The sequence below is a fragment of the Seriola aureovittata genome, chromosome 18, assembly GCF_021018895.1.
Source record: "Seriola aureovittata isolate HTS-2021-v1 ecotype China chromosome 18, ASM2101889v1, whole genome shotgun sequence".
NCBI classification, from domain to species: Eukaryota; Metazoa; Chordata; class Actinopteri; order Carangiformes; family Carangidae; genus Seriola; species Seriola aureovittata.
The window spans coordinates 22,420,748-22,444,382 of NC_079381.1; the positions used below are offsets into that span (position 1 = coordinate 22,420,748).

A 23,635-nucleotide genomic window follows, 5' to 3' on the forward strand; every position below is an offset into this window, starting at 1 on the left:
TAACCATCTGAATAATATGTAATGAAAACTATTTTTAGTTGCAGTCCTCTACTCAATACTGGAAATGAGATATTACTAAGCATCTTTTGGAGTGGAATATACATGCTGGAGATGTCCCTGCCTGTGCAGGAGTGTGCTGTGAATTAAAGTCAATCACACTAAAGTTACTCCACCTTCCACCTGGTTGTAAAGATCAGATGCAAACAGTGTAAATGTGAGCTGTTTTAAGCATCAGCATTTTAATGGGACAAAGCAAAAACACAAACCATGATACTGAAGCATCAACAGAACTTCCCTCACCAAAACATAGGTTGAAAACATTCTTAGGCACCGCCTACTCTTGGATGATTTTTGGTTAAATTAAAAGTAACTCACTGATAATAAGGCAACACAATGGATTTTTCAACTATATTAAAATAATGGTGGCCACAGTGCAAAAATCTGATCCTTATAAGGTTGTTTCTTAATCTACAAAAAAAAAAAAAAAAAACAATCGTCATTTAGGTTTAAAACAGAATATATTATGTAATACTTGTCGATCTAAAGGCTTTTGCATTGCATAGCAATGCTGCTTGTCCTCCGCGCCTCTGGAAGAATCAAATGATGCACTGTCTCTACTGTACACGGACCAGCACTGGACAGGGATGCTACTGTCAAACAGCTGTTTCTGGAATCCATTACTCCAACCAGAAGCAGGCTCGCTTCCTTTATTAACATGTTGTCTTTATACAGATTCAGTACAATTGAACAGACTGTTTGGTTATTTACATAAAAACAGACTTCCAAATGAAATTACAAAATAAGGTGGAATGCAAAAACATAAAAAAAAAAAAAAAAAAAAACCCTAGTATTTCAAATTTTGTGAAAAGATAACCTTAAGTAATTGTGCAATATTCGTCTGCCTATAAGTAAGATAAGAGTGGCAGTAATCCCTGCAATCGATTTATTTGAGATATTGAAAATCTAATTTAAAAAATAAAGTTGACAGTTGACAGCCACTTAATGCTTTATAAACAAACATAAAAGGATTCACGCGTCACATGATTGAATGGTGTCACTGCAACATTTCTTTTTAAGACAGTCCCGAAATGAAACAACAAAAAGGCAAAAAAAAAAAAAGCTCTTTATACAATGTCACCATTTTAAAGTTGCTCAAAACAAAAAAACAAAACAAAAACAAAAACAAAAAAGAAAAAGAAACTGACACTTTGTCTATTATATTTGTAGCAAAACAAGGTGGCGTAGTCCTTTCTGTTTCAGGGGGAAGATGAACTGGACATTGTCTTGTGTGTAAAAGCATCAGTTCATGCACACACGTAAGCACACACACATTTTCGTTTTCCGCAGACTGGACTCTCAGTCTGTTCAGTCCGTTCAGGGAGATGAAGTGAAGGAACGCTGATATATATATATATATTTTTTTTTTTTACTTGTTTTGTGGTATCTGCTTTCCCTCAACCTGCCTAGCTCTACTCAGTGATTCCCTACATTTCACAGAATGACTTTACAACACCCTGAGAACTTGCTTGGACTTGTGTTTTCACTTTAGTAACAGGTGGACAGACCAACAGTGAGAGCGAGATGTTCCAATTTAGAAAACATTTAAAATAAAAATCACACCCCGCACTCAACACATGTCTTGTGGCTGCGTTGCATTACAATGGACTATTGAGTATCTGTTGTGGCAAAGTTGCTCGCCTCTCCTCCCTGTATGATTGTTTAACATTGGTATAAAACTCTGCCCTTGCTCTTTGGCTCTGAGGGGCTGAAAACAAACAAAACCTTATGTTTTACTATAGATTAAATGAGTTTCTTCCTTTTAAACTAAACCGTGGCTGTGCTAGAAATATCTTCATGTTTTATAATTTACATTTGGCCAGTTATCTGCAGGCATTAGAAAAATACACCAAATAATAAAATGGGCCCAGGAATGCACGGTGCATTTGCGACAGCTGTAGTAACAGTGTTTACGTGTTCTGGAGTGGATAGTTTTTGTTACACTTGCAGATTTGGGCAGTGGGTGAGGTTATGGGCTGGTGAGGCTGATAAAATGGCGTACCAGCCTAACAGAGAATAACTTTGTGTGGTAACAGACAAGAGAGAGCACATCTAATGCACTCCTTCTCCAGCAGAGTATCATCCTTGTGACCTCAGAGGCTTAAGAGAGAGGACTACTATGATCAGTGATCAGTGGGTGTGGTAGCCGGCGGTGCTCATGCCAGCCTGGTTGGTTAGCATCGTCCCGTTGACTCCCTGCCCGGGCTCCACCATCCCTCCGTTGCTCACGGCGCCCACTCCTGTCCATCCGGCACCGGCATGTAAATGACTGTAACAGCAGACAGAGACAAAACAGTTCAATAAGCGCAGTCAGATTAAGAGACACAGTGGGTGGCGTCCATTTAGATAATTATGTCCCCCCCTTCCCCCAAGCATGTGACCCACAGGTGGTTCAAGGTCCACCGTCATCGAGGATGTTCCCGCCCCTTAAATGTATTTCTGAGGCGCTTCAAGCGAGGAACCTCAGGTGTATTTCTGTGAAGCTTTTTTGGTCCTTTGATCAGGATCTGTTCAGTGATTGGTCAGATGATGTACTGGGAGAGTAAAGGGAATGGCCAACTGCTATAATATTAATATAATCGCGTGACTACAATAGTGTGGATTATAAAGCAAAATACCTGTGGAAACGGGAATGACTAAATGAGGCATTACTCATTTAATGAGTAATAAAATAAAAAATATTGACACACCTGCAGGTTTGTCTACTTTTCCCTCATCAGCAAAAATGCTCATTCAGGAAAAATGAGACAACCTGTTCAAATATGTTACCTACACAGGTAATTATCTGTCCTATAATAATTATTTAGAATATTCATAGCTTCTTTTTATTGCTCCATCATCTCTGTCCTGCTTTTTCAGTAATACATTACTGCGGTTTTATGTTGGTGTTATTTTCACGCCACAATGCAGAACTTCACATCCACACTGGAGGGCAGTGTTACTTTCATCAACAATAAGTGACACACACACACACACACACACACACACACACACACACACACACACACACACACACACACACACAATGAAAATGAGACTAAAACTAAATAAAGAGTAAAGTCTGAAAACAACAACTATGACTTAATGTATTACATTTTCTCCACTAAATAGAAACTCAACAATAAAGTGAAAGACAGAGAAATGGACACCTTCTTTTTCAGAAGATGATTTAGCTGCTGTAAATAAGAAACAATTTGCAAAGTTACGTCTCCGTCAATAACAATAATCTGTAGAAATCTATAATCTGACGTTAGCTGTTCTTGGAAGAAACAGATTTATGCACTAAATTAATCTACAATCCGCTGAGAATTAGACGAGAGGGAAACGAGAGCAAAACATTGGAGGAAAACTACGTATAAATGTATAAAAGGTTTTTAGTTTTAAAACGAATATACATTTTCATTAAGAGACTAAAACTGAAGACTTGAGGAAGAGAAGTGAGTGAGGAAGGTAAAAGAAAGCGATTGTTGCATGTGCACTTCACTTCCTCTGACCCGGGGGGGCACCTGTGGTACTCACTTGTAGCCCTGCTGATCCCAGGTCTGTCCGTAGACTCCGTAGCTCGGCACCTGCCATCCATTGGGCACATACTGACCAATCTGCTGCGTGTTGCTGTACCACTGACCCCACTGACTGTAGGGCTGCGCCGCGAAGCTCACCGTGTTCTGCTGACATGCAGAGGAATATTTTAGGATGCAGAATATCAAATGGCATCACAGTTACGACCTCGCAGTCAGATGAAAAAAGCTTGACAGCAGATATGTGTACAGGGCCATGACTACAGAGTCTATTGTGTTGGGGATAATCCTCGTTCTTACCTGTGGCATCTGTACCTGCTGAATGGGGCTAACCATGTCTGTTGTTTCTTTGCCCCAGTAACACTTGACAACATAGCCCTCTATGGATGTGCCGTTCACAGAAACGATGGCATGAGCTGCCGCTTCGTGGGAGTTGAATCTGCACACAGACCAGAACGGAGAAATTAGACCGTTTTATATCAAGTCTTCCTACACAGACGTTAGGTTTTATAAATTCATGGCTGGCTCACACGACAGGTCAAACAGAAAGTCCTTACCTCACAAATGAGTAGCCTTTGTCTGGGAAAACACGGATTTCCATTATTTGGCCGAAAGGTGAGAAGGTCTGTCTCATAATTTGCTCTGTGAACAGAGAGAAAACTGTTTTAATTTCACCTGCGAGCTTCCAAATCTGCAGATACATACTCATGGACAAACAGTCTCCGACTCACCTGTGAGACCTGTTGTGACTCCTCCACAGTAGACGGTGCAGTTGCTGGGGCTGGACTGGTTCACCACCTCATCAAAAGACAGCTGCTTGGTGTTGGTCGCTGAAAGAAAAAGACAAATGTAAGTCAAATATAAATGAAATTCAAAGCTTTTTAAACCCTTCCAAGGCAACTGGAATCAATGCTTTTTACACCTTTTCAGACTTGCAGATTTCCCTGACCTCACAGACAAAAGTCAAATGATAAATTTCATTCATTGGGTGCATAACAGTTTGACTTTTGAAGTGTAAAACTCTACTGAAGCAACAACAGATATTTGGATGGGATTAAGTTGGTGCAAGTTTTCTTGTAGATGTTGATACAAAACACAACAATAACTGCAATATAAAGAAAACAAATGTAAAATTCAGCTATGTTCCGAGTGAATTAACTTGATATAAAAGGTCTCATCACAGGAGATGAGTGTGATGCCTCAGGACAGAACTTGCTGGCTTTGATATCGTATCGTCCCCTTATTTCAAGAAGAGCCAATTACAACTCATCATTTTTTCCAAAGCTGTTTCTTTAATGCTTAGTCATGGAACATGTTTGACTTCCCTCATGTATTTAAACCTCTCTGATAGACACCAAACTGTTCACTAATGTTTGAAAATATGTGAAATGAAAAATGATTTGAATAACATCAGCTGTAAAACAGAGGCAGTGATCTACACCATCTTTTCACTGTTTTTACTGCTTCAGAAAACCGGTCCTGGACCTTGTTAAACTGAACTTGTCATTTACCACAGAAGTTATTCTGTGTCCCGCAGAGAGCATGAACATCTGTACCAAATTTAATGTCAATCCATCCAGCAGTTGTTGAGATATTTCAGTCTGGAGCAAAGTGAAGCAGTTGAGACGAAACTGAAGGATTTATAACAGAGTACAAGAACAAGCTGGCTGAGATAAAGTCCATCAGTCAATCTATATTTAATTACTGTGAACTTACTCTCATTCGTAGTTTTAGGAGCAGGCTTCCTCGTGGCCCAGTTAGTCCTGATCTGCCTGCCTCCCAACCACTGTCCTCCCATCTGCTGTATGGCGTTCTCTGCATCCTGATTACACACAGGGGGAAAACACACAGCACACACTCCTGGGTCACCCACACCAATTATAAAAAATAACAAACTTGTCATTGTGAACCCTGGCTTCGACTAAGTCGACAGTCAGAGCCTGCTAATGTTTTCTCAGTCGTCTAACACACACACACACACACACACTTACCCATTTGTTGAAGAAGGAGACAAAGCCATAGCCTTTAGATTTACCTGTGGCCATGTCTTTCACCACTCGACAATCCCTGGGGACAAATATAACACGCCGTTATTATTATTATTCATCTCACTTGTTCTTTAACTGGGACAATTTTGAGTTTTATGTGACGACTGAAAACAAAGATGATGAATTGATGGTATTAATAAAGTATTGTGTGTGTGTCCAAAGCCTGATTAATCTTAAGCTCCATTGTCGTCCAAAAACTATTAAAACCCATCATAAAGCCACATTCATGTACTGAGTGAGTGACATGATGCTAAGCTTCATTTTCAAAAGAGAGACACACTCCAAAGGGTCTGACCCAATTTGATGATAATGGTGTTAATAATAATAATAATAATAATAATAATAAGTGTTCACATGTGCACAAAAATGCTGAGTAATCGCTCTGAGTTTGTTTTGAAGGCTGAAAGGGACCAAGTGGAAAAAACACCTTGAATCTACTTCTGCAAATAGTCCCAAGTGAATTCACTACTTATATTATCTAAGTAGCATTTTGCTGTTTTAGCAAATTACTGAGCCTTATGATTTTTATTTTCATTTTTAAAATGGAACTATTTATTTGTGACCTGTTTTTTCTAACATTTATGTCTTCATTAGAAACCAGCAGGTTTGGGGCTGACAGACACAGACAGAGTTGAAAAGTTGTAAAGTCTTTAAATACAGACTAACACGTCTTTTTGTGGGATTTGTTGAAAATAAAAAAAACATAAATACAAAATCACGAATGGCAGAGACTAATAATCATGAGAATACACTTACGATATTTTCCCAAATGGAGCAAAAGCTGCTTTTATGTCATCTGTGGTGATTTCAGGACTTAGATCTCCAACAAAGACATGGAAGTGACCTGAGAAAAAACATTCACATTGTAGTTCATACAATCATTTAAACACAGTAAATTCTGTTATTTACATTTTTATTTTTTTAACAATACCTTGATTTATTTCAGAACAATTTAACACATGTGAATGCGTGTACTCATGCTTGTATAACATACACATCCGTACATACAAAGCAACCACCAGAACATAACACTCCCACCCCCACCCCTGTAAAACATACACACCTCCCCCCACCCGCCTATAAACAAGAAGTTAAAACTAAACAGAATAAACCACATGAATCATTTTAAAACAACAACAGAGAAAGAGAAAACAAGTACATACAGACTAAATATTATATTATATATATATAAATTGCACATATATTACACATACACACTTGGTTACATTATTATTTACAGAGTAATCACAAGATGAACTACTTACTGCTTGTGTCTTTCTTTTGGCTGGTTGGCGTCGTGGCCCAGTTGACCTTGACCTCCTGCAAGAGAGACAGATGTAGAGAGCGAGGAAGAAGACAAAGGTGAGACGTGAAGCACGGCTGCAGAGGCAAGGAAGGTGCTTTTTCTTTGATTAGAGGTTTTGTCACACACCACTTTTACTTAGGTCATATTTTGTGATTGAGAACTTTTTTTCTTTAATAAAGGTGGTCTCTGTATGTCACACTTGGGTTCTTAAAACCACCACTACAAATTGATCATTATCTAATTTTACATACCTTTGCATTAATTAATTAAACAGTAAAATACAGTGGAGAATATCAAGATTTCACCGTCACAATCAGGAACATTTCACTCTCAGTCTAGTAAAAATTTGGAGCAAAACTGAAGGAAGTAAGGTCCAAATAACAAGGGACTTACAAACAAGTGATTTTTACGAACTTGTTATACTCCTCAAATGGTCCTTCAATACCTGTTGAGGATAAAATATTTTCAACTGAATGTATTTTTCTTGAAGTTGCTCTTATGTGGATTCTATGTGGAAATAACTTTGCAAAAGAACACACAGCAGTAAAGATGTAGGGGGACAGAAGAGCATCAGTTAAAGTAGATCAGAGAATGTTACATGTAGCATGATTACACAGCAGCAGGGCCACGTTAAATTAATTCACACACACATGGCAAACTCACTCAAGGAAAAACTTCATCAAAAAAAAGGAGAGACAGCATGGAGCATGAAGTGACAAAAAAAGGATAAAAAAACCCCAAAACTGAAACTGAATTACACCTGTACACCTGAGTTCTCAGTGTATTAGTTTCACCTGTGATGTTAACCCTTACAAAAATCTGCAAACTACACACTCAGTTACCAGTTTATTAGGTACACCTGGTCAAAACAAAACTACAGCCTCCAAAATGATCAGACAGTTGAATCAACGCCTCTGAATCTGAATATTAAATGCATTTGTTACAGCTGTGTGCAGTGGTGACAACTGACCCTAACGTCATACAACATGTGGGCAATCAATTAATTGAGGCTTTTAAAAAAATACCCCTGATCAAATGTGTAAACAAAGAAAACAAGTTGTTGATTAAATGATAAGTTGATTAACAGAAAATTAAACTCAAAATGCCCAAATATTCACTGGTTGCAGCTTCTTCAATGGTTTGGGTTTCTTACTTTTCTATGATATTTAACTAAATATTTTGGTGTTTTGAACTGTTGATCAGACAAAACAACATCATCTGAATATCTCAGCTATGCCTTTTCCACAAATTCATGACATATTACAGATCCCAAGGGTGAATTGGGAAAATAACTGACAGATTAATCAATAATGACAATAATTAGTTGTAGCCCAATAAAAACTTGACTTAAAAAAAAAAAGAAAAAGACCCTAGACAGCAAAACAGACTGTAAAAATGGAAACCTTCTGTTTTTTTGACAATATTACTAAAAATCAATACTCGATATTTAATCATTAGTATGGATGTTATTGTATAAAGCCTAACAATTTGTTTTCCCTTTCCTTTTGTAGAGGAATAAAGCAACAACATTTCCCCTACACCTTCAACTGTGAGGAATAATAAACGCATCTAAAGGCAGAATACATTAAATGATCTAGTAAGTGGTGTACGTAATTACTGTGTTTTTAAATCTAAGACTTTCTGAATGTGTTAATACTGCAAGAAACCAGTGAACAGTTACACACAAAACCAAAATCTCACAGTAAGTATTTAGATTCGATGTTCTCAGGATTCTTCACAGCAGTAAGATTACAGAGATCAGTGTCTGGTGTTCCCACCCCGGTCATTACAGAGTGTGCACAAAAGAATAAATGTGCACGGGGGAATAAAACAAATTAAGTGGAGTGGAAGAGGGAAGTAAGATAAGGTTTAATAAGATACAGGTTTTTTCAGCCACTTCATTTCAACCCTGCCCACCCAGCTTTGCCCTAGTTGACTCACCCAGGAGATATGATAGCTTACCTTACCCAGTATTTTCCGACCATTCATGGCTGCGATTGTGGCAGTGGCATGTCTATGCTCATAGAACTCCACAAAGCAGTACGGATCATGACCTGCTGTCTGGAGTGTACAGGAAACACAAAGATTAAGTCACTGTGGCTGTTATACAAGCCCTAGCAAATGTAATGACATCATCATTTGGTATTAAAATGGGAGGCTGTGGATAGATCTGGACTGATGCATCGATTTAAGCTCATTGCAGATAAATTAATATCAGTGTTCATAACGGCTGATACGCAACGACAAATTCAAATAATGGAAAATAAGAATGGTCATGTTGTTGTTTTGCTCATACTGCACACACATCAGTCTCACATCCTCTGCTCTTATTGTGATATTATTGTTAATAATGATGTTAATTCTATTATATATATATATTTTGAATCTATTCGTTTCTCATCATTTTTATGTAGTCACATTATTTTCTTGTATTTTGTATTTTTATAATTGTGTGATATTTCTACATACTTAAGTGGAGACTTTAAATAAGCCTCTCCCTGCACTCTATGCAATTTGTTTTCTTTGTCAAATTGTGCAAAATATATAAAACTAAATCTTAGAGAGATTACTAGACCAGCAGAGACAAATAAAGGACAGTAAAAGCTAATTCAGTCACTCCCCATGCCCCCCCCCCCCCCCCCAATAAGTAAATGTAATGGATCCTGGTCAAAAATCCTTGTTTATGATATGTGTTTGTGTTAGGAAATGAATATCAGCCAGTATAGTGTTATCATTAAACCTCCAAATATCCTCTATTGGTCCGGCTCTACTGCTGAAAAATAGATGTGGATCAACAGGATGGACAGCAGAGGAAACAAATAACTATATCAGATCACAAGGGCGGGAAGCAAGGTGTTTATCTATGAATTCTCCGAAAAAACATTTTCTCATGTAAGAAAAGTACGACTCACATCTACTATCATTTTACAGCTCTTGCAGGGTCCAATCTGGCCAAACAACTCCAAGATGAGGGCCTCTGTCACGTCCCGGGACAGATTCCCCACATACCTAAATACAAACAAACATGGACAGAAAACAGACGTTGCATATTACTCATAATGTTTCCATGTTGGAAAATCCTGCCTGGGAGAGAAAAAAGAATTTACAATCAACAGAAGACTATGAGCACAGCGACAAGCAGGAATCGTCTCTGTCTAAATCACTAGGGGTTTAGGGGCGGTTGCCTCCCTGTGTAGGTAGTGCAGGTTTTGTTAATCCTGTAAGGTAGTAGAAAAATTAGTGGTGGAAGAATTATTGAGATCTTTCATTTAAGTTACAATACCCCAATATAAAAACACTATTACACAGCTGCAACAATTTATTGATTAGTCAGTTGACAGAAAATTAATCTGCAACTATTTTGATGATTGATTATTTGTTTAAGCCATGGATTCTTTGCATTTCTTAAACAAAATGCAAAGAATCCACTGAATGCAGCCTCTTCAATGTATTTGCTAGCTTTCTGTTATATATTTAAAACTGATTATAGGGGATTTGGACCGTTGATTGTGGAATACATTACATTATATGACCTCAACAAGGACTCTCTTTGAAAATGTAATGGGCATTTTCACAATTCATCTGATATTTTATAGACAAAACGACTCAACTAGTCAATTTTCAGAAAATTAATCTGCAACTATTTTGATCGTTAAATAATCATCTTATTTTTTAAAGTAAAATGCCTCACATTTGCTGTTTCTAACTTCCCTAATGTGAGGATTTGGTTCTTTTCTTTGCCATACACGATACAAAACTAGATATGTTGATGTGTATGATGTCGGACAACTGTAAAGACAGAACAAGACATCTGAATATGTCACCTTGGTCTGTGGGGAAGTTATAACGGTGATTATATGCTATTTTCCGGCCTTTCATAAACTAAAACAATCAAACAAATAATCATCAAATTTAAATTGATAATGAACAGAATCATTAGCTGGAACTAGAATGTTACCATGAGACACCTGTGTATGTATAAATGCCAAAACCACAAACACACAAACAAACAAACAACAACAAAACACCTACAAGCATACAGCAATATGCAAATTTCATGCATGAAAAGATCTTGTCTCAAAACAATGAAATCTCAAGGCTGTTTATGGCAAATGCTTGTGTGTGTACTAATCAGCTCTTCAACCAAATATAGAGAGCAGCTGAGGATAAGTATTATTATTGAGATCTCAGCTACTGACCTTGCTTTACCTCACTACTGGCTTTAAATAGAATTGAGTTAATCTTAGGCAGGTAATAAAAATAACACAAAACCAAAATTAACATCAGTATTGACCTATGATAAGATTTGGCGAGGTTGCTGGTAACAAAACTATACATACAAATATGTTCCAAGGCCTAGGCAATAATGATTCTATCGCCCAACTAACGTTTAGGAGGTGACACACCAAACTCCACTGAAAAAGATGGTAGTTTAATGCTCCGCTCATCGTCAGTCTTGATACATTTGACTAATCTTTGGCTAGTCTTTTTCTTTCTTTCGGCATACAAAAAACACAGCACACCGCATTTACTTGAATAACAAACAAACATTTTATATTTGACTTTTTTTTTTTTTTTTAAAGATAGCAGTGTGAACCCATGCGTTTTTTTTGGACTGAGATTTGCGATTTTTCTGGAATTAGCTAGCTAGCTAGCTAGCTAGCGTTAAACCCTGCTGGGGTGACAAACAATGAGGAGAATTTACCAACAGTTAGCTCATTGCAATGTGTTTAAATTTTTCAGGTCGTGTTAGATTGTGTAGACCGCACAAAAACATTAAACTGTGGGATTTTTAATGAGTTTAAACGTTCAATCCGTGCACACCAGAGAAAAGGACGTTTTGTGAATGGAGTTCGGTTCTGGGGAAAACAAGCTGCCACTGACTGTTACGTGACGAGTACAAGTGGTTAGCTAACGGTAACGCAGACACACACACACACTTACAGGGTTTTGGGCTGGTCATCGTCCATTCTGTTTAACTTGCTGGCCGAGAACAAGTCGCAACCCTGAGAGCAAATCCACGACTGTCGCGGGCAGCTGCCTGTGACACCGTCAAGTTATTTTATTGCGCAGTATGAACTGATTTAGCGCCGCTGTTATCTCCACGGTGAACAATGGGGTAGCCGACAAAGATGGCGGAGCGACGGGGCCGACACGAAACACGCATGCGCAATAGTTCAACGAAAGGCAACTTCTGGGTTCATTACAAAATACCGAGTAAGTACTCAAGGGCTGTACTGTATGGAAGCCTATTGGGGACCATATTCAAATGATAATGTAATTCCACAATAGCATTTTAATTTTCCACATATGTATGTGTTATTTGAGCAAAAAAGAAAAAAATACAATAAACCAATTTGCATTTTCATTTTCACATACTTGCACAGGCAATCTAGGACCATATTACAATGAAATGGAAAAGCTGTTGACATTTCATTTTCAAAGTCATATACTGCTGCACGGTGGACAATATTCAAATGTTAATTCGAATTTGAAAATTAAAAGCAAAATAAACACCCTAGCTTGCTAGCACTAGCAGCTAGCTTGCTGGCATTGTTCATTGATGAATAAATTTAACAATTTCATAAGAATACTAAATAACAAGTGGGGGGATAGCTATCATTAGCATTTTTTTTTTGATTGGTGCCGTTTTATCTTGATTGGTGTCAAATGGACAAACAGAAGGTGACATAGAAGACATTTCAACCATGAAGCACGATAGGCAAGTGACAATGTTGTTACTGTATGTAAGAATTTGTGCTTTCTTTAATTCTTGCAGCTCACATCATGTTCTGTGGTACAGTGGATGGATGGGCATTGGTTGAGAAAATTAAGGTCGTCACATGACTCATTGTAACAAAAACTATAAATAAAGGGCTGATTTGTTTTAGCATTTGTAAGTGTCCTTGATTTTTTAGATTTAATTCATATATATGTAGTGGGTGAACCTGGATTAAACTAATGCAGTTTAATGGAACAGGCCTGTAATAAATCTTCCTTCATGAGGATTATAATGTTCAGTATTCACTGAATCTGTTTGAGAAGTGTTGGTTTATTTTAATGTTCATTGTGGAGGCTGTAACTGTTATTGTGGTAATATTTAAGTGTACTGGGATATACTGAGAAGTGTTCCTAATATTTTGTCAAACCTAATTCCTATAAATGGGATGGACAAAATATTAGGAACTCCTCTCAGTATAGTGTTAGTTTATATACAGTGGTGTCCAAAAGTCTGAGACCACTTTCCCATGTAGCCTCACATATTGCTCCATAGTAGATCTAGTATCACTCAGTTTCATTTACACAGGAGAATAAAAGGAGCCATTAAAAACACTGAATGGAGTTCAGTAGGGTATCTCCTTAAGACTCAAGTTGTCGCAATGCAATAGCCTTGAAGAGTGAACCAGCAAACATGAAGTCTAGCTGCAAGTGACACAAAATCCATAAAGGATTGTCAAAATTCATAAACTGCAGCTAAAAGCCATGAACTGCAGCGGGAAGTGAAAGAATAAGTCCAACAGCAGCTTTGTGTGAAGTTCAAAATACTAATAAATAATCACAACATTCATTAACATTCATTCATTTGAAAGCAATTTTAACTGTTGTCCATAGACAACACAAGGGCACTGACTTTGTGTCAACAGTTGTGTATTCCATATATTCCATTAAAATCTCGATTAATTGTCATAAGTGACAAATGAAAATGAAAATGTTTCTAACTTTAGAGGAGAGTGCTGCATGTTCACAAATAATCACCAATCTGTTCTAGGGCACAGCAATAAGAAATGTAAATTCTCGACTTTCTTGTTCAATTTTTATTGTACCAATTGGATAATGGAACAAATTGACGCTTATGTGCGCTGAATTGAAATGCATGTCTTCATTCAGTGGGACAATAACACATGCAAAGAGCATCGGCTAATGAGGAACAAGCTCACAAACGTCAACGTACATTTACATTCAGCACAAGTAGGACAATGAAATTAGGCAGTAACCCCTAAACTGGCATTTTTCATTATACAACTGAACAACTGCAGAAGAATTATACTTCATGCAAGGGCCGATATTGATGTCTTCCCCACCAATAACTCCTTAATTATTTAACTCTTTTTTTTCCATTTGCTCTCATGTTTTTCTTTTCAAATTCTTTGTCACTCTCAGTTTGAATTTGAATAAATTTTTAAAAACAGCTCTCCGGATCGCTAGGGGGCGCTGTCGAACGTCAGCGCAGCGTATCGACCTCTACAACGACCAGAACAAGGAGCGCTACAAGGCGTGCTCTAAGTACGCCAACTAAACCTCAATCCATAAGAATGATTTTCTAAAAGTCAGACTAACGTTAATAATGCGAACGGCTTTACTGAACAGACAACAGTTTTAGAGTATCTTTTGCGGGGTATGTAACTCGACATTTCTTGTGTCTTCATCCAGTTCTAGAGCAGCAGAGCCTGTCCATTTAGCGGTGCGTTAGCTTAGCTAGCCTGCTAAGCTAATGCCCACTAACGGTGACAGCTGGGTGACTCAACGTTACCTGATGAATGAAACCACTGAAACTATATTCGGAGAATCTTTGTTTTCAGCAAGGTACAGTTTAGTTTGTCCGTACACAGACGGGACCTGCAATAATAGAGAAATTTAAATCATATTAATGAAAAGAATTTAGGCTAAACGATTTTTATAAACAGCCGCATGTTAGCCAGCTGAGGCTAGTTATGACTTGATGCTTTCTAACCAGCTATTTAACGATTTACTATAGTTTTAAGTTAAATGAAGGCCTGTGAGACCCACATGCGAGGTTTTTCAGTTGTGTTTTATGGTGTTATTTAGCTGCTACTCATCTATCTGTCAGATAAAGGTACGAGCCGTGTTGGCAGAGCATGCTAGCATGATGAAATATTTGCAGGAGCCTCGTTCACTCATGACTGCAGCAGAGTCTGATGATAACAAATCCGATAATAACAAATCACTTTTTGTGTGAATTGAAGGCTTTAAGCTTTTATTATAACTTTATTTAGATTCCGTTCTCATGTTTCAAATTGATCTGGATTTTTCACAACTATTCACAAAATCTTTTCTCTACAAAAACAGTCAGAATTGCGACGATTTATCGATGGACAGAAGATTAATCTGCCGTTATTTTGTTAAATGAACAATGATTCATTTATTTTAATGCAAAAAAAAAAGCCAGACATTTGTTAGTCACAGCATCTCAAATTTGCATTTCATGCTTTTTCTCTGTCAAATGCGACAGTAAACTGAATATATTTGATATATTGTGATCTGTCAGTTGGACCAAAATAAATTTTTGAATATGATAATGTAGGCTTTGAAAATAGTGATGTGCGTTTTGCCCTATTCTGACTTTCTTTAAAGAAAAAAACCGTTGATGACTCGACAAAATAATCAAAATATTAATAGATAATAAAACAATGTCCTGTGGCGGCCCTATATGCTTGCACTATACTGACGGACACTAAACTTCATTATCTGGTGGATCTTTTGATCCTAGTTGCCAAAATATGAAAATAGACAAATGGAGTCAGTTCTATGGTAAATGTTTGAGGAGATTCTTATATACAGTGATTGGCATCTTTGCTACTTTATGACATGACAGAAAATAGACAGCAGATTAATTGGTATTGAAAATAATTATTAGTTGTATTCCTCATGATATAGTGCCTAAATTGAAATAATTCAGATATAGGTAATTAATAAGGCTATCTGGGCTTTTTTCTCTCTACCAGCTCCTTATTTTTCATTAATTATTTGTTTCGTTGCTCGATTTGAACGTGTATGAATAAACTCAAAGTTAAAACTTGTCGTGTCCTATTTATACAGTATATGTAAATGTGTCTTGTGCCTTAAATGTTTATGTCCATTTCTCTTGTCTTTTATTCAGATAATTTGTGATGGCTACTACTGAGATGGAATCAGGTTCTTTGGAAAGCAGATCAGAGCATGGGACAGTTGACAGTGATTCAAAGTACCCACTGAAAGTTCTTTATTGTGGAGGTACAGTGAATAACCTTTTACTGAGTTTGGCATCTTTACAACATTTAACTGTGACGTCTTTTCGAAATGTGACTATTTTCTCTCTTTCTCTCTCTCTCTCTGCAGTGTGCTCTCTGCCTACAGAGGTAAGTTTAATTATTAAACAATTTGGCGATTCTGTTGCTGTTAAAGCACTCACCAATATGCTGCTCTTTGAGTTATAACTGAATATAACACTGTGGTCGTGTCTGCAGTACTGTGAGTACATGCCTGAGCCAGCCAAATGTAGGCAGTGGCTTGAGAAGAACTTCCCAGATGTGTTTGCCAGGATGACTGTAGGTGAGTGCCACTCATGAGTTTCTTGCCAAAGAGATGCTCTATACCTCTGTCATTTTTATAGATGGTAATATTGTGTTATAGCTTGTGTTTCCTGAGCTTCAGTTAAGTGACACAATTTCCTGGTGAGACTGAAATGAAATCTTAATGCCCGTTCTTGTTGGGTTCACATCTTGTTTCTAGTGCCATCAACCATCAACACTCATATTGTCACTTTTTATTGCTGCAATATACAGTAATATACAGCCTTCCCCCTTAAACAGCTTTAGATAATCTTATCACACACTTTGTGACTGTATCATATTACTGTATATTCTATAAATATTCAAACCCACCATGTTTTAATGGTTTCATCGTTCTGTATAATGGAAAAATCATATGTCTTAAATAACCTTTTTATACACATAAGAAAAATTCAAGCCGACACATTTGGTATCTCTGGAAACTTTGGGATCTCCAGTAAAATGTAAAGTTGTAAGGTTGTGAAGATTTGATCAATGTTTGGCTGCAGAGCACGGGTTTATAAAGACTGACCATCTGCAGGTCAGTGCGGTTGATTTTTGATTTTATTGATTTTTATTATTTCATCAGTGAAGAGAATACGCTCATTTTCTTACCTACAGTGATGTATTGGGCTGGAACAGCTTCATTAAAGGGTCATATTGATGTAATGAGCATGAGCCTGAAGGTTTGATAGATTTTACCCCCCAAAAACCCCAAAACGTTTATTATTAAAAATGTAAACTTAATTTTGTGAATGTGGACTTTTGGAATAATAATGGTTCTGACAGGGACTGATGAGGCTCATTATTTTCTATCCATAATCAGAAATAGCTCCAGAAAAAAGGTGAAGTCGTATGAAAAATAGATTTTCAAGTTGAAGTTTATCCCTGATTCGAGGTCTTTAATGTCACATAATCAACTGTGAAGGTAGAAAGAAATGCTTACAGACGCACACTAGTCGTTAGTCAGGCTAGCCCGGACCTTAAGGGATCCAGGTGTGAACATGAACTGTCGCAGTCCTTGAAAAGGTAAGAAGCGTTGTTGCTGGGTTGGTTTTAATGTCTTCCTATTTATTTCTGTCCTACTGGCCCGGCAGCGAATGCACCCAAGCAGGAACCCAGTACTGGAGACGCTCCCCCTGCAGGCGAGGAGGAGGAGAAGAAGAAACAGAAGAGAGGTATTGTGTCAAACATTAGAGGGAAAATCATTCAGAATATGTTACAGTAGGATTGTTATGGTGCATTATGACTTTTATACATTTAAAAATAACATTCTTGTGTGTCATAGCATTAGAGACTTTCACTGTTTACCTGTTTAAAAACACGATCCTTAAGATTTCAATCCTGGTTGATTTGGTGACACTGTTGAGTTCAGTAGTTGTTCTCTCCGAGTAGCAAGAAATAAAGACCTCAGTCATAAATGAGTGCAGTGACGGTCTGACAGACAGTGAGTACTTTTCCCACAGTTATGTTTATTATGAGGCTGCGGAGTTGGAAGTGTGTCGCTCTCTCTCTCTCTCCTGCAGCTCTTCATGTAAATCATCTATCTGATTTTATGTCGCCGTGACATTAAATCTTAGTACATTGTGAAGGAATGTAAGAAATAACTCTTTTTGTAGAAGCATTTTTGATGAACAAACATGATGCGACTCTGATATCAGTAAGACCGGATAACATGCTGCTTCGTTTCCTGTGAATCCTTTGTGCATAGATAGAAATTTGAATACATCATGGAGATGAGAAACTAAGAGTGGAAACTATCACACAGATAGAATTACAGAATGTAAATACATGAAATGACCATAGCAGAAAACATGCTGACCTTAAATGGTATCAGAAGCGATGGGTTTAATTTCATGGAAATCTTAAGCTATTATAAATTAAAGAAAATGATTCCTCACTGCGTTCTGTATTTAAATATCTTCCTCTTGTTGATGAGTGACATCATGAGTCTTAAATAATCTGGTTTATCTCCTTTTACCTTTGTAAGGTGGAAGAGGCCAGATCAAACAGAAAAAGAAGACTGTGCCTCAGAAAGTTACGATAGCAAAAATCCCAAGAGCCAAGAAGAAATACGTGACTCGTGTGTGTGGCCTGGCAACATTTGGTAAGAGCTTTATGTTTTATTGTTCTCAAAATTTGTTTAATTATCTTCCTGTTAATGCTTTTTTTTTTTTTTTTTAACATAAATCCTGTGTTGACTCCTGCAGACATTGAACTTAAAGAGGCTCAGCGGTTCTTTGCCCAGAAATTCTCTTGTGGTGCCTCAGTTACAGCAGAGGATGAAATAATCATTCAGGGAGATTTTACAGACGACATAATCGACGTCATTCAAGAGAAGTGGCCTGAGGTGAGCTGTCTTCATTCTACAAAACATAAGGAAATCATGTATTGAAAGATAAACCCTCATGTTGCCCAGAGAGATTTCTCTTTTGTGCCTTTATTTACTCATTTTAAAATTCATTTTTACTGGATGAAGCAGAGATAGTTTTTAATTAGTAATCTTGCACTGGGTTTGAACCTCTCTGTGTCGACACTGTGATGTTGAATAATGTAAGAACGTCTGCACGAGGGGAGCCGGGGCTTGGCTTGATTACATCTCTCATCTATCCTTAACTTCTATCTGTCGTTTGAACATTTTTTAATAATTAATAATAAATGTAATGACAGTTGTACTTGAGTGCAGTTATGATAAACACTGGCTGTCCACAGCTCACGAGCTGAGGGAGATAAATGTGGGTTCATGAGATTCACGCTCGAATATTGACGTGTGATTGGGATTGTTGTTTGTCGACAGTTCTGCAGTAACTGCCAGTTTGTTCACTCTTTATGTAGAGACTGATATAGTGGGTTTTTCTAATGCTTAATACTTGACATGAACTTTAGTATTGCCATCTGGTAGGAGACACAAGCTCCAACTTGCCAGGTTGTCAAAGATAAATTTCCATTTTATGCAAATCTAATGGACAATAAAGTTTTAACTTTTGTCTTATCTTATTGGACAAATTAGAAAAAATTTTTACCTGATAGGTAAGAAGGAAAGTCTGGAAATCACCAAAGTGATTATAATTCATCCTGAGAGGAACATGAATGTTCTCAGTAAACTTGACAAACCATCCAATAGTTGTTGAGATATTTCTGTCGGGACCGAAGCGGTGAACCGACTGACCCACACTAACATCCTTAGAGCCTAGACAACAAAAGGCAGCACAGTTTTTAAACCTCACTTTTAAAGAGATGATGAGATGGAGCAGGCCCCACGTTTGTTTGAGATATGTGGTGAATAAAAACAGAATGCTGCTTCACCTTTTTTTATTAAGTTTGAGCCATAACAGTCGTAGTGTATTTGTCCTCAGGCGTTTGTGCGTTTTATTGAGGAAAGGATGGAAAACTCAGGCGGAGAAACCTTTACCCATAAAGAAAGTGTCGAATGGGATCACAGCTTCGAAAGGACGGACAACCTCAGTTATTAAACTGGTGTCTCTTTGTGCTTCGAGATCACAAACGCTGAACTCGGTCTAATCTCTGTATCTCTCTTCACAGGTGGATGATGACAGCATTGATGATCTGGGTGAAGTCAAGAAGTGAAGACCAAATATGCACTTTTACTGAAATGGATGTGACCTGTAACAGCGACAACCTGGCCAAATGTACACATTAAGTCATTTTATACTTATTTTATTTACTGTACATAAAAAGTTGCGGACTTGGCCACTCACTTGGCATTTTTTTTTTTTAGCTAATAGCTACTTTCTCTCGTTTGCCAAAGGTGTGGTATGACGTGAATCCCTCCCAAATGTTCTTCACTCAAGCAAACTATAGGCTAATAAATTTCAGTTTCCTTCGCCTGTACGCTCATGTCTTCTTTCCAAGTTTGTGTCTGATTTTTCAAAACATTAAATGGGTTATAATTTGTTTTAGTCACCTGCTTTATCTGAGTCATTTAAATGGCCGCAGGTTACTTGTTTTTCACGCACCCCACTCATTATACCCATGAGAGCGCCTACTCCCCTGCATAATAATTTTATAATGAAGGCACACTCCCCAGACAGATAACATTTACAGTTGTTTCCATGCTCCTCTGGGTCAATACCACTTCCCCATAGATAACACATAGTGCACAGATGTTCGCTCCACTCAGGATTTAAGATGTTTGTCTGAGAATCATTTGCATGAGCGCAAACATGACTCCCAACCAAATAAGTCATCAGGTACAGCATATCTATGTTGACTCTGTGTAGAGCAGCCGGTTCGTGTTTTGCTTCGTTGGCGGTTGAAACGATGAATCTTACACTCGCAGAGAAGTGCTGCGCCTTCGAGTCTCCCATCCTGGATCACCTTTTGCCTCCGATACTGATCCTGGAGTTCATGTTTGGGCTGATGGGGAACGTTGTCGCCCTGTGGATGTTCATCTTTCACATGGACGAGTGGAAGCCCAACTCGGTGTACCTGACTCACCTGGCTGTTGCCGACTCCATCGTGCTGTTCTGCCTACCTTTCAGAGCAGACTACTACAGGCGTGGGAAACACTGGCTGTACGGCGATGCCCCATGTCGTATCCTGCTCTTTCTGCTGGCAGCCAACCGTGCGGCGGGGATCTTCTTCCTCACCGCCGTGGCCGTCGATCGATACTTCAAGATCGTCCACCCCATGAACCGGATCAACCGAATGGGCCTGGGCTACGCTCTCTGGGTCTCCCTTGGCCTCTGGGGTCTGATTTTTCTTGCTACCGGGTACCTTCTTGCTGATGAGCACTTCTTCTACAATAACAACCGTACACAGTGTGAGAGTTTCAACATCTGCATGGGCTTCAACCCCCTCTCCACCTGGCACAACACTTTCTACGTGGTCCAGTTTTCCCTGCCCACTGCCATCGTCGCCTTCTGCACCATCAGAATCACTTGGCAGCTGAAGAGCAGGACTATTGACAAAAAGGGGAAAATCAAACGGGCCGTTCAGTTCGTGTTGGCTGTTGCTTTGATCTTTATTATCTGTTTCTTCCCCAGCACTGTATCACGTATCGCTGTATGGATCCTCAAGGTATGGTATGATGAGTGCAAACACTTTGAAGAGGCCAACCTGGCGTTCTACACGTCGGTGTGTTTCACGTACTTTAACAGCGTCCTCAACCCGGTGGTGTATTATTTCTCCAGCCCTGCCTTTAGTGGCACCTTCAAGAATCTCCTGAATAAACTGCTGAGAAGGAGCAATGACAAAGATCAGGCAGAGTCAACTGATAATATTTCCAGCATTGATGGTAGAAAGCTATAAAGACAGGAGCTGTTGTGTTCCCTGCTTACATTGCAGGGTCACTGTGAATTTTAACTGGTTACATGACTGCATAATACAACTTAAAGGCCTGGCTATTGAATTTTATTAAGCCAGTTTATAACTTAGAAAAATGTAGAAAATTACCCACTCAAAAAATTAGCAGCTTTGTGTCGTGTACTTGTATTGGTGTAACATAAACCCTTGTGAGTGTGGTTGGCGCGTACAATAAGGGAACTATCAGCCATTAAAACTGAATAATAGTAATAGAATAGTAAAATATTAACTGCAAAAGCTTGTAAAGGTTATAATTGTTAAGATGTTATATACTGCATCATTTTTCTTTTTTTATCCTTTCAATTGTCAATCATTTCCACTCTAAACAGCAGACACTGATTTTATACCATCAATTAAAATAATATTTACAGGACAAATCAGTTGAACAGCCATAGGAAAGGTCAAAGGACTTCAGTGCTATGAGTCAACTGTCAATAAACGCACAATTCACACATTCACTGCAAGGTGTGTGAGGTTTTCTGTGAATTTAGGAGGATAGAGAGCAGATTTTGTAAAACATAATTATGATTATGGTTTTGTCATTCTGTGTGCACATTTAAATTTCCAGTCTTTGTATCCTTGTGCGCTCTGCTTTGTTTTCAATTGAATAAATTGAACATTAGGAAAAAATAATACAAATATCTTTTGTGCCATGTCCCATGTGTCCTCTTGTGTTGTGTTTTCTGACAGGAGGAATCATATTTATCATTTTGCGTTCAAGTTTTTATTCATTTTCCAAAGAAAGGTCTGACACATGGCAAGAGAAAGATGTCCACATCACTTCAGGGTCACAGACACAGACACGACCACAGTAAATAATATAAAAGGACAGGAGTCATTCAGAAACTATTCAGACCCCTTCTCCTTTTTCAAATCTTGTTATGTTGCAGCCTTATGCTAAATTGGTCGACCAATTAAACCGCAAATCACGTCGGTGCTGGGATGTACGGGCTCGTGTTTGGGTCCGTGAAGGCAGCATTAGTTCCCAAGATGACGTCATGCTGTCGGGCTGGGGCTGGGAAAACATGTAACGGCGAAAGGTTCGGTGTACCGACCCGCGACAGTCCGCACTGAGACCCAGTTCAACCGAAAGACACCAAGTAAGCCTCCGCAGCAACTTTTCCCGCCAATTCTTGCTCTTATTCTGCTGTAATGTCGCCTCAACGGAGCGTTAGTGGTTTTAACGTTAACCCCAGTTTATGGTTTCTCGCTAATCTGTAGCTAGCTAGCTTTGGCATTCCAGCAGGGACACAGAAATATGACGAGGAGTAAAGTTGAAGCAGCCGTTAAACACCGGAAGTAGCCGCCAAATATCAGGTTTGGTCTCAGTAAGCCGGCGTTGTGAAATTAAATGCGTACGGATGTTGTGTAAAAGTGTAACCACCCCAAGTTGTTCAGTAGCTCCAGGGATGCAGTAGGTGGAAGGAGAAAAAAGAGCCCAGCCCAGACACAAACAACGCGGGCTGGTCTCATCGTGTTTTCCCGCTGCAGCTGTGGTTCATTCGTGTACGTGTCGGTTGGTGTCAGCGAGTGTCTGTGTCTGTGTGAGGCTGGAGACGAAGCAGAGATGCAGCATGAGAAGCACCGAGGGTTGGGGGGGGGGGGGGGGGGGTTTGACAGCTCCAGGTGTGCTTGTTGTTTTGATCTGGCAGCACCGGCTGGGCGGGGGGGAGGAGCGTTCAGGTAACATTACACACTGACAAAGCTTCTCCTCTCACCTGGTCCAGGGTACTGGATCAAGGGAGGCGGGATTATCAGTAGAGCAAAGCGGGCAACTGCCCAGACCCCCATGGGCCCCAAAGGGCACAGATTTACCCCACATCCAATTTGATTAATTAATTGATTAATCCTCCATCCTCTATCTTGTGGCCCTAGTCTTGTAGAGGGAACTTTGTGTCATACTCTTGTTTTAAGACCTGAATTGTTTTAGTTTATATTGTTATAAAGCTGTTTTTGGTCATACTTCCCCAAGCAAGGTGATATTATTCCATCATAGAAGTCCTGTAAGGCTTACAACCAACAATTACTATTATTATCAAAGAGTATCACAGT

General features: G+C 38.6%; 4 protein-coding genes across 7 annotated transcripts in view; 3 read left to right on the forward strand and 1 right to left on the reverse strand.

Annotated features, from left to right (window-relative positions):
- Positions 1-209: 209 nt before the first annotated feature.
- On the reverse strand, positions 210-12,090 carry LOC130186641 (cytotoxic granule associated RNA binding protein TIA1-like). Of its 2 annotated transcripts, none has more exons than XM_056403867.1 (12): positions 11,874-12,090; positions 9,842-9,938; positions 8,892-8,990; positions 6,889-6,943; positions 6,380-6,467; positions 5,567-5,642; positions 5,292-5,397; positions 4,307-4,405; positions 4,133-4,217; positions 3,876-4,014; positions 3,577-3,722; positions 210-2,326 (listed from the first exon to the last, which is right to left on the reverse strand). In XM_056403867.1, exons 1-12 carry the CDS (start codon positions 11,897-11,899, stop codon positions 2,188-2,190), a joined length of 1,155 nt encoding a protein of 384 aa, XP_056259842.1. In that variant the 5' UTR covers positions 11,900-12,090; the 3' UTR covers positions 210-2,187. The 2 variants fall into 2 exon arrangements, with proteins under 2 accessions (XP_056259842.1, XP_056259841.1); XM_056403866.1 differs by having other exon boundaries at positions 3,577-3,725; positions 11,874-12,089.
- Positions 12,091-14,166: 2,076 nt separating this feature from the next.
- denr (density-regulated protein) lies at positions 14,167-20,110 on the forward strand. Of its 2 annotated transcripts, none has more exons than XM_056404436.1 (8): positions 14,167-14,325; positions 15,829-15,941; positions 16,047-16,066; positions 16,175-16,258; positions 17,346-17,436; positions 18,249-18,365; positions 18,469-18,608; positions 19,802-20,110. In XM_056404436.1, exons 2-8 carry the CDS (start codon positions 15,839-15,841, stop codon positions 19,844-19,846), a joined length of 600 nt encoding a protein of 199 aa, XP_056260411.1. In that variant the 5' UTR covers positions 14,167-14,325; positions 15,829-15,838; the 3' UTR covers positions 19,847-20,110. The 2 variants fall into 2 exon arrangements, with proteins under 2 accessions (XP_056260411.1, XP_056260412.1); XM_056404437.1 differs by lacking the exon at positions 14,167-14,325 and adding an exon at positions 14,385-14,513.
- A 429-nt stretch (positions 20,111-20,539) lies between these two features.
- LOC130186812 (hydroxycarboxylic acid receptor 3-like) lies at positions 20,540-22,148 on the forward strand. Its single transcript, XM_056404104.1, has one exon. It carries the CDS (start codon positions 20,540-20,542, stop codon positions 21,527-21,529), a length of 990 nt encoding a protein of 329 aa, XP_056260079.1. The 3' UTR covers positions 21,530-22,148.
- Positions 22,149-22,364: 216 nt separating this feature from the next.
- Positions 22,365-23,635, forward strand: part of clip1b (CAP-GLY domain containing linker protein 1b) — a 30,767-nt gene continuing 29,496 nt past the window's right edge. For both annotated transcript variants that reach the window (XM_056403077.1, XM_056403078.1), the window contains exon 1: positions 22,365-22,683. The gene's annotated coding sequence lies outside the window, so the exon portion shown is untranslated. The remainder of the gene's footprint in view (positions 22,684-23,635) is intronic.